General features: G+C 40.4%; 1 protein-coding gene and 1 long non-coding RNA gene across 2 annotated transcripts; both read right to left on the minus strand.

Annotated features, from left to right (window-relative positions):
• Positions 1 to 288: 288 nt before the first annotated feature.
• On the minus strand, positions 289 to 2,984 carry LOC120106506 (intrastrand cross-link recognition protein-like). Its single transcript, XM_039119435.1, has 2 exons — positions 2,388 to 2,984; positions 289 to 1,255 (listed from the first exon to the last, which is right to left on the minus strand). Exon 2 carries the CDS (start codon positions 1,247 to 1,249, stop codon positions 653 to 655), a length of 597 nt encoding a protein of 198 aa, XP_038975363.1. The 5' UTR covers positions 1,250 to 1,255; positions 2,388 to 2,984; the 3' UTR covers positions 289 to 652.
• A 343-nt stretch (positions 2,985 to 3,327) lies between these two features.
• On the minus strand, positions 3,328 to 3,632 carry LOC120106507. Its single transcript, XR_005508645.1, has 2 exons — positions 3,535 to 3,632; positions 3,328 to 3,465 (listed from the first exon to the last, which is right to left on the minus strand). It is a non-coding gene; the product is annotated as an uncharacterized LOC120106507 (long non-coding RNA).
• Positions 3,633 to 11,496: the final 7,864 nt, after the last annotated feature.

Here is an 11,496-nt window from a genome sequence, read left to right on the forward strand (position 1 = left end):
AACTTATCAGGCATAAGATGCAAGGATGCAGAGAACTTGGAGGACATAAAGGAATGTGTAGCGCCAGAATCAAATAGTACTGAAGCATCAACAGAGTTGATGGGAATCATACCTGCCACAACTCTATCACTGGCACTAGCATCCTGTTGTGTCAGTGCGTACACCCGTGCAGCTCCTCTCTGCATCTGATCAGTTGGTCTAGAAGGTCCAGATTCAACTTTCTTTTTGTTCGGGCAATCTCTGGCTATGTGTCCTGGCTGCCCACATATAAAACATGCTTCTATCCTCTTCAAGCAAGGACCAGAATGCATTTTGTCACAGTAATAACAAGCCTTAAATTTCTTCTTCTTGTTAGGAGGGCCTTCAAAGTTTCTTGGTCGGTTCATTAGATTCCTTGATGTCTCGGCCCTTTTCTGCTCACCTCTTTCCTTCCCTGATTTATTCAGATCTGCTTCTACCTTCAGTGCTCTCTCCAGGGCCTCTCCGTAGCTGGTAAAAATCAGAACTGACAACCGGGATCGAATTTCATCCCTCAAGCCTTGCTCAAACCTATTAGCCTTGCTTCTCTCAATCTCTATCATCTGAGGGCAGAACCGACCCAGCTTAGTAAATTTGTTGGCATATTCTAGCACAGTCATATCATCTGTCTGCCTCAGAGATAAAATTCATTTTCTTTAAATATTCTGACTGACTCAGGAAAATACTGGTCATAAAACATCTTCTTGAATTCCTCCCATGTCGGTAGCTCGTCCTCACCCTCGAGTGCAGCTTCAATAGCCGTCCACCAGAACTCTGCATTCCCCTTCAGCATAGGGATAGCCAATCTGACCTTTACTTCTTCGGGATATTGCAAGGCTTTGAACATCTTCTCTACCTCCCGAATCCAGGTCTCAGCAACCAGAGGGTCAGCTCCACCGTCAAACATAGGTGGGTTGAGCCTACGGAATCGCTCATAGTAGGACTCAATGGACTGTGCAAGTCGGACAGTGGCATGCACCTGCTGCTGCATCTGCATCTGCATCTGCTGTTGCATCTGTATCTGCTGTTCCATCTGCTGCTGCATCTGTTGCTGCATTTGCTGTTGCATCTGAAGGAGCTGAGTCATCACCTGACTTGCTCCTGCAAAATCGGCCTGGGTGACAGCTGGATTAGGAGTTTGCTCGGCTGGCTGCCTGGCAACTCCTCTCCCTCTTGCTCCTCTCCTCCGAGCTGCAATATTTGCCAAGACTTCATTCTCTCTGTTCCTCATTTTCACCTATATAAAAAAAATATTAGCATAATTCAATTAACTAATTTTCTTTATTTTGAATATGCCGAATTTAATTTAACGGGACTTAACTACCCATTTCCCTTACTAAAACTCTTTTTTTTTTTACCCTTTATTAAACCTATTGCTCTGATACCACTAAATCTCACGCCCCAAATCCGGATCATGACACAGCCGTGCTATTGCTATCTTATGCACACAATAACACGAAGCCACATAAAATTTCATAATAAAAATAAATAGTTTCATTTACTAATATCATAACATTGTTCATGAAGTTGGAACAGTACAGAGCTTCTAAAATCAGATTATTACATAACATTTTCAATTACCCCAACCCTGAATAACATCAAGCTCCCTGCTCCTAGTGGTCTTAATCATCTGTAGGAAAAAAATAAATAAAAAGGTATGAGCTACACAGCTCAGTAAGTAACCAGGTACTATCTTATTGGATCAAGTACAATTATGCCAATGCAGTGATTAAAATAAAACATTTTATAGATGATATACACAAATCAGGTCATAAAGCAATGCATGTTCTATCCATAAAAGTTCATAATCATGATAATGCAAGTCATATAAAAATATTGCCATTTATCCATACTTTATAAAATATACTCTCAGACGGATGTGCTGCTATGGTCACTATAATCCTGTGACAGGGCCTGTTAATCTTAGTCAACTAATTCTGTTATTCGTTACCAACTTTAACCCGTTGGCAGAGGGCCTGTTATTCTTTGGATGCTAGCTCCAGGGTGTCGACTGGCCTCTATTTCTAGAGGTGGTCATAGCTATCTGAGAGTTCATAAATCATATTCTTTTTCTTTCATAAATCATAATCATCATAAATAGGTTTGAAAATGATAAATGGCATTATATAATTTAAAATGCATAAACATGCCTCAAATATCATTTTTCATACAGTCTAACATAATCATAATTTCATAACTCATACACCATCAAATATTCATGAAGGATGCTCTTTAATCAAATTCATGAATTACATGCAATCATATACTTGATCCTAATTTTGAGAAAAATATATCATAAGCAATACATTTTCATAATGATGAATAAACAGTAATTTAAAAACTTTAAGATCAGTGCCAAGGTTACTTACTGCAATATGCTTTCCAATTTCTTACGTCCGGATGACAAATCCTTGATCACCTAAATAAATCACATAGGGGTCGCATTATTCTCTATTTATTTTATAATTTTCTAATTTATCATAACATGAATTTACTTGCTTGGATCTCAAGTCCAATTTATTTAATTTAGAGCCCTTGGCCTCGATTTAGAACCAGATTGGGTTCACGTAGGTCAATTGGGTCTTTAATTAAAGAATTGGGCTCGGTTCCTGATTGGGTCTAGCCCTATCGGGTCAATTTGGTCTTCTGATTATGTTATTGGGCTCAATTTCAAGTCCAATTAAGTTTAATTTTGGTCCAGGGTCAATGTGGCTCATCTAGGCTTGAGTCAGGGTCAGCCCAAAGTCAATTCGGTCTCAATTTAGTTAAAATGGTTTTGAATTGGGCTTGATTCATATTCAATTTGGGTCTGCTGAGACTAACTCAGCTTAATTAGGTTCAGATCCAACTCAATTGGGTTTAATTTGGTTCGGATTTAACCCAATTTATAGTTTGGGTTCGTCCGGACTTAGCCTAATCTGACTGGGCTCGGTTTTAATCAAATTTGGCTAAACCCTTTTTCTTTTTTTTATCTTCTCCTCCCCCTTCCTTCTCCCGTGAAGGGGAATAGGCTCAGGAGAGGGTCGGCTTGGGGCCGACGGCACCAGCTGCGCCTATGGCAGCCTCGGTAGCCGCGGTCTGCCTCCCCCTCTTCATCTCTCTTATTCTTTTTTTTTTTCTTCCTCCCCTTCTTTCTCCCGTGGAGTGGAGATCGGACTCGGGGAGGGCCTGAGCCACAGCCGGTGGCGCTCCCCGGCCGGTCAGCGACACCGGCCGCGCCTGCAGCCGCAACTGGTGCTCGCGGCCGACGGCCTGCGGCCGCCGTGACCTGTGACCGATGCTGCTCGGCCACCCCGACCGACGCCCGTCTTTTTTTTTTTTATCTCTAAGCTGGATCTTAAAAAAAAATAAATGAAGAAGGGCTTTACCTGCTTTAAAGGGGATCGTTCGTCTCCTACTCCGACGATGCAGCCCTCTGCTCCGACGGCGTAGGTCTAACACCGGATCCTGCCAACCGTGAAGGTTTGTGTGAGAGAGACAGTGGAGAAGAGGGAAGAGGATGATGAAATTCCCCACCGATCGAGGCTTCTTGAAGCCTTCGATTGCTGGGAAAGGCGGGCGGTTGTAACCGCCCACCATCGTAACGCCTGCACGACGGTGTAATGCCCCCCCCCCGCCCCCCCCCCCCTCCGTTTCTCTTGGGAGTGGGGCGGTTATCACAGTAACCAAGGAGGTTTTCAAAGGAAACCCAGATTTCTTCCCAATCAAACCCATGGACTATTGCCGGTTCTTGGTCATTTCACTCGGTACTGGCTCATCAAAGGGTGAAGAAAGATACAATGCAAAGCAAGCTAAAGGATGGGGAGTATTGAGCTGGTTGCTCAGTAACGGATCTAATCCATTAGTTGATGTATTTATGCAAGCAAGTGCTGATATGGTGGATATCCACATTTCAGTAGCTTTCCAAGCTCTGCATTCCAGTAGAAACTACCTTCGAATCGAGATATTAGATAGTTTCAGATAATCTAATTAATGCTGCTGTCACCATTATTTTCATCCAACAAGAAAGACAACAGAAAGCCAGTATCTCAGAATAAGCTTAATTGATGATAATTTCTATGAAACTAGGATGATGTCTTAACTAGGACAATAGCTTCAGTTGATATTGCCACAAAGGAAAACCTGGAGAATCTTGCCAAGGTTGGCGAAGATCTGCTCAAAAAACCAGTCTCGAGTAAATTTGGAGACGGGCCACTTCGAGCCTGTGGATAAGGGAGAAGGAACAAATGAAGAAGCTCTTATAAGGTGACTCCACAAATTAGTATTAACATGCTTATTCCATAAAATCATCATCAGTTTAGAAGTATTCTGACTTCCATTTTTGCAGGTTTGCCAAACTATTATCAGAAGAAAGAAGGCTTCGTGAGGCAAGATCACCATATTCTAGATTAACCTGGTCTATGTAACTTCATGGATTGTGAGAATTAAGCTCCTGTTAGATCTTTGAGCTGTAGAGTATAACTTGAGAGAAGCTGAGTAGAGCATAGCTATAGCTTCTGATAATCTGTCTCAAGTAATGGAATAAATGCAGTATTCTGCTGCAATTGGAAACTGAATAATGAAAAATAATAAAGGCTAGGTCAGCATGGTTTCTCCTTGCTTTCTATGTGCAAGTATAGGTTCTACCTTTTGCCTATTCACCAGGATATTCCACTTTCAATGTCTTGCCCCTGAACTGAGAATATAACAAATGCCACACGCGTACAAGGCGAACCAAACAGACATGCGCTGCATGAACAATGAATCCAATCATTTTATAATAATTTTAAATCAATAACAAATTAAACAACCTCAATCCTCGAGAGTTAAGAACAAACATAATCTTATCAGATCAAGCATAATATTTTTGTATGCCAATGCACTATTTGAAGAACAAACAGTTGTAATAAAGAAAGCATTTTCCAAATCAAACCAGACGTAAACCTGTTTGTCTTTATTTCCTGCTTTAAAATCCGTACTCATCATTATTCTTGCTTTGAAATCCATACTTATCATTATTCATGCTTTGAAATATGTACTATTATTATTCATGCTTTGAAATCTGTGCTTGTAATAAAGTAAACATTTGTTATAATCAAATCTTTGCCATAATCAAACTAGTTATAAAACTATGCATATCCATTCATGCAACTTCATAAATATGATTATGCATCATAAAACTTTTGCCATTTATGCATCATAAAAACTTTTGCCATATATGCATCATAAAAACTTTTGCCATATATGCATCATAAAAACTTTTGCCATTTATGCATCATAAAAACTTTTGCCATTATTCCATACTTTAAAATTCATACTCTCAGATGGTAGTGTAGCTATGGCCGCTCTTATTCCCACGGCAAGGCCTTTACCACTGCAGGGTCATCTTCCAGTTACTATTACCCACTGGCGGGGGTCGTAAAGCCAAGTTACTTTTACCCACTGGCGGGGGTCATATGCCTAGTTACTGTTACCCACTGGCGGAGGTCATACATAGCGATCTGAGAGTTCTTAAAACATATCATGCTTTTCATAAATCTTTTCTCATAGATCCATTGGAAAGTGAATAATGGCATCATGCTAATAAAACTCATGATCATGCTGAAAACTTTATTTTTTCCATGCATCTTTCTACATCATCATAATCATGTGTACATAATATAATAATAATAATCATGATGGATGCTATGTATCCAAAATCTTGTAATCATTTGCTAACACATGCTTGATCCTAATTTTGTGAAAATATAAATAATCATATACAATTTCATAATCGAGTAATCACAAGTATTTGATGAAACATAAGATTATATCAGGTACTTTTTCCACAATTCTTATACATAATTCCAATTGCATAAATAATACTTTTTCATCTTATAAAATGTGATACATGATCCATAATAAGATTAAGACAGGTTACTTACCTTAATTTGCTCACCAAATGCCAATTCTCCAATACCTAACAAGATCATTAAATTACATGTCACTTGCACATTTCTATTTATAATCTTAAAGTCATTTATAGCCCATTCTTGGGACTCAATTTCATTTTCGGGTTCATAGCCTAATTCAATTTCTGGTTCAGGCCCATGGCCCAATTCAATTTCTGGTTCTAGTCTAAGCTAATTTCTGGTTCGGATTTGATTCCATTTCTGGCTTAGGTCTGATTCAGCTTCTGGTTCAGGTCTAATCCAGCTTCTGGTTCAGGTCTGAGCCAATTCCACTTCTGGTTTAGACCAAATTGCCCTCTGGTTCAGGTCTGGCCCCATTTGCATTCTGGCTCAGATCTGACCCAATTACTGGTTCAAGTCTGAGTCAATTGCATACTGGTTCAGATCTGACCCAATTAATGATTCAGGCTTTGGTCAATTGTATACTGGTTCAGTTAATTCTGGGTTAAAAATTATTGGGCTCGGACCAGGACCCAGCCCGGCTTCAGGCTTTTAAATTTATTTGAAGCCCACTCCGAAATCAGGCCCATTTCGGCCCACAACCATTTTTTATTTATTTTTCTTTCTTCTTTTCTTTTCTTTCTTTTCTTCTTTTCCTTTCTTTTCCTTTTTCTTTCCTTTTCTTCTCTTCTCCCTTCTCGAACCTTCCTCCCTCTTCTTTCTTTTCTTCTTCTCTTCTCCTTCTTTCTTCTTTCTTTCCCGAGCTCCTCCCCCTCCTCTTCTCCCATGAACTAAGAGGCGAGCTCGGAAGGGGTTTTCGGGAGGAGCCGGATCCGAGGTCGACGGTGCCGGCGGCCAGCCAACGCCGCCCGTGTTAGAAGTATGCCCTAGAAGCCAATCTGGCTGACACATTGTTAATTCTAGGGACATAATTTTGTACTTGACTATTTATTATTGAATAAATAAAAGGCATCTTTTCATTCATATTATCTATGTGTCTATGAATCGTTCAAGAAATTAATAAGATGATGATGCATATTCTCAAGAGTTGAGAATTTGAGCCATGTATCATTGGTGATTAATTTCTAAATACTCCTGATCAATGGATCATCACGAGGACGGTGATCGATCCGATCAGTGCACAGATCACTTTCCTTCTGGATGGACGAGACTTGAGTCCACAGTGTAGGGACACTGAAGTGATAGTGCAGGTGCTTGTTAGAGAACAAGGGTACTGAGCGTGACCAAGACAAGAAGTCACTTGGATGTCTATCCACTCGTCAGTGACTTGCTTGATGTTGCAGTAGTATGACTGGTCCTTTGACCTGCGGTGCTTCAGCTACTCACAGTGAGGTTATTGTAGTTTGACTACACGTATACATGGTCTCTAGTCATATGGGTCCTTGTAGTATAGATTGGCTGCATTAAGTTCACTGTAGGAGTAGGGTATGCACTTACATGGAATCTATCGACCTTGATAGAAGAGGAGTGATCCTATGTGATTTGTTAGACTGAGTTCTAAGACCTTGGCCAGGGCAGTAATAGAAAGTGGAGAAAGAGTTTTCCACTATCGAACTCAAGTCAAATAAATCTTGACATATGACAGACGAAGGGGTTTGACGAGTTATCCATGACCTCCGTCCTGTAGGGATCCACGATAGTAGGACTCTATCACACGATAACTGCACCTAGAGGTTCATCATTCTATTCTACTGGGTAGCCACTACATGCTGCTAGGTGTCACTGGTGGATGGTGGGACTCACAGGGATTATCTCGATGATCGATAAACCCTAATGAGTAGAGTTGGAATCGTTCCAATCCATTGAAAGGAGTTTTCAATGATATTGTGATAGAGATCATAATATATCTCACTACCAGTCAGAATAGAACCTATGGGGTCACACACACTAGAAGTATTGACCGATCCGATGGTTGAATCGTGATTAGGAATCACTAGTAATCAATTCGATTGATATTCAGTTGAAGAAGGAACAAAGAGAATTAATTAATTGGACTTAAACACAAATCCTACTTTGAGTAGGATTCCTAATTGGATTAGGACTGGGAATCCTAGTTGGAGTAGGACTGGGATTCCTACTTGAAATAGGATTCCTACAATCCTAATTAGATTAGGAGTTTTGAATTAAAATTGGATTCCTACTTGGAATAGGATTCCTAGAAGACGTAATTGGATTAGGACTTCGAATTCAAATAAGAGTCCTAATTGGATTAGGACTAAAATTAAATATGTCCTAATTTGGATTAGGGTTTCTTAAGTCACAATTAATTATTAATCTAATGAATCAATAAGACTCCTAATTGGATTAGGATTGAAGAGTTCAATTGAGTCAAAATTGATTTAAGTTCTAATTGGATTAGGACTTACCTAGATTGGATCCAAATTGGTTCACCCTTGGGCTAAGCCTAATTGGATTAGGGCTTGACCACATTAGGGCCACCCAATCCTCATTAGATGAGGATTAGGGCATCACAAGAAGGAGAGGATCACACCCCTCCTCCTTGATTCCTTTGGTGCGGCAAGGAGAGAGGGAGCCGCCCCACATGGCATAACATCAAGGGCTCCTAATTTGTAGGAGCCCTAGATGCTTTAAAAGGAGGTGAAAAGGGGCTGACGCCCTAATGATGTGATGCTCTCCTCTTTGCAGCCGTGGCCACCCTCTCCCTCCCTTGGTTCAACCGCCAGCAAGAAGAAGGAAAAAAGAAGCCATGGCGCCCTCCTCTTCCTCCTTTCCTCCTTCCAACGCAGGGAAAAGAAAGTAGGCTGCAGGGGCTTTGCTTCTTCCTCTTCTTCCTCCTTCTTCTTCCTCCTCTCAAGTACATTCATGAGTTGAAAGAAAGAAAGGAGATCAGCCATCAAAAGTTATCTCTGCAAGGAAGCTAGCACCCTGGTGAGATAGAGAGCTTGGATCGGATCCTGCTTCGTGTGGATACCCGTAGAGGCCGGGCACTTGAACGGCTTCAAGCGAACCTTCATCCTAAACCATAAACTTCAGTTTGCGGTGATCATCTACTCGCACAAGGTGAAGATCTGATCTTCTAAAAGTTTTTAAAAGTTTTTAATCCTTATCTATCAACGAACGGTTTTTGAACAACGTTCATGCGATGAATGGTTGATCCCGCGCATGCCTCTTCCGCTGCATCTGAATTTTTTAAAAATTTCAGCGGCATGATCGGAGTTTTCTTACAGTGGTATCAGAGCCTAGGCTTCGTAGATTAAGGTAACGATTAATTATTAATAGGCTTATTAGATCTGAAAATTGAAAGATTATGCATGCTGAAAATTTTCTGCATGCAGATTTTTTCTTGGGTGCTGATTTTTGCATGCTGATTTTTATGTGATAAGATGATGATTCTAATTGCATTGTTAATGAGATTACAAAGTTTAGAAACATGATTAGCATGATCAGCAACCTATGTCATGAGATAATCAGTTAGTTTTCAGATCTGAAAATTATAATTGCTGCATGTGGTGATGATCATAGGATTCAAACCCTTTTGGTATCAAATGTAATGACCTGCGATGTGATCTGTGATGTCATGTAATTTTTCAGATGCTTGCATGCATCTTATTTGATATTTTCAGAGGCCTGCGTGCCTCCTAAAAGGAGATGTAATTTATTATTATTTTTATTTTACATCTGGTTGTATTTCTGTGATGTGATGTACGTCAACGATCAAGTTGAAGACAAGGCATGAGATGAACAGGTGATCTAAGCAGTTGATGGCGATTGGATCAAGAGTTGATCAAGGATCGAATCAAGGAGGCTTGGAACCAATTCAAGAGTTGAAGACCAGTTGATCGATTGACGTGCATGTGCTTGTAATACGACCTAACTAGAATCCATGATCATCACCTATTTAAAGTTTAGCTTTAATTATTGCTGCGATTATAACTGCCTGCAATATGCCGTTTGCATGTGATGTGAATGAGAGTCGGGTAGATAGGTTTACATGTGATGTAGCAAACCCAATTGAGACCTTAATTAAAATCTCCTCAATCAAGTCAAGAGTGAACCAACATGAGCAAGTCATATTAGATTAATTGATCTAATTGGTGTCTAGGAAAGCATGAAAGGTGGTTACTTAATTAGGACCTTACTCTCTGAGTAAGGGGAGCCTCCCACCTGCTTACCTGGCCAATTGTTCGATTACCTCTTATGAAGAGCTCAAGTTGCAAACACTAAGACCTGATTAACCAATATTAAGTCAATAGGTCTTCCACTGTAGTAGAGCTGCTAAGGCCTTTCTGATGTTGATTTGTCTCGGCTGGATACAGTGGTCAAGTTGCATCGGGGGGCTGGACCTCTCTATAGACATGAGATGTTGCAGGGTAAAGGTGGGGTTGGGCACCAAAAACTGTTAGGTGAGAACCCAATGACGACTTTATTCCTACAGTTTTACGGTGGGTCTGACTTAACTAAAAAATGGGACCAATAACTGTTAGGTGAGGTTTTCATGGCTTAGAGACCAAGTTACACTGCAACATGCTTGAGAAGCATTGTACAAGAGTTGTACATTTATCAATCTATATGTCACCAATAACTGTTAGGTGAGGTGGCATGTACATCGGTGGGACCGCAGTGCCCACTAGAAACCCTAGTCGTGTGGGATTTCCGTTTTTCTACCAGGAGAGTGTGAGGAATTCAAGAAAATAGTGGGAGTTACATTTGTTCTAAAAGACCTTAGAACAGATTAAGATCAAGTACAAAAGTCTAACTAGAATTTTTACTCTCTGAGGATTATAAAGTCAGCTTCTAGACTCTTAACTCATATCCTATAGAACAACCGTTTGACCAAACCCAATTATAAAGATTGGCTCAGCAAATTTCAAAAATAGTTTTGAATTGTGAGAAATTCGGGTATGTGCTAGACCATGGAATCCCCGTGTTACCAATCCATCCGATCATTGATCAGCGTAAGACGCTTGTTAAGTGGACGAACAATGACAATAAAATTAGGTGCTGCACAATGGCATCCATGTCCAATGCATTACAATGCCAGCATGAGAACATGAAGACTGCCAGGGATATATTAAATCACCTGCAAGAGTTGTATGGTGATCAGAGTCACGCAGCTCGGTTTGAAGTGTCCAAGAGGCTCTTCAAAGCCAAGATGCACGATGGGCAGTCTGTCCATGATCATGGTTTGACCATGATAAAGGACTTAGAGAAGCTTGAGAAACTTAGCATGACCATGCACAAGGAATTGCAAACGGATTTGATCCCGCAATCCCTTCCAGCTTCATATGAATAATTTATAGTAAACTACCATATGAACAAGGTTGTATGCACTAAAATAGAATTGTTAAATAAATTGGTAACTACCTTAGGGACCTTGAAGAAGTTCAAGGAGCATCGTTTTTGATGTCAAGTTAGTTTCTACTTTCAAGAGAGAGTCTATTTGGAAGAAGAAGAAGCCTGCGAAGAAGCAGAAGACTAAGAAAACACCAAGTTAGGAAGTTCCAAGAAAAAGGCCAATTGCAAGGAAAAGTGTTTCCATTGCATAATGAACGGCCATTGGAAGAGAAACTGTCCTACATACATGGGAAGCATAAAGAACATGAAGGGTGACAGACCTTCAGAAGGT

Source organism: Phoenix dactylifera, unplaced genomic scaffold, assembly GCF_009389715.1.
Source record: "Phoenix dactylifera cultivar Barhee BC4 unplaced genomic scaffold, palm_55x_up_171113_PBpolish2nd_filt_p 000550F, whole genome shotgun sequence".
In the NCBI taxonomy this organism is placed as follows: Eukaryota; Viridiplantae; Streptophyta; class Magnoliopsida; order Arecales; family Arecaceae; genus Phoenix; species Phoenix dactylifera.

Bases quoted from the DNA above. Each gene is read 5' to 3' on its own strand.
- LOC120106506 (XM_039119435.1), bottom strand. From the start codon at position 1,249: ATGAGGAACAGAGAGAATGAAGTCTTGGCAAATATTGCAGCTCGGAGG.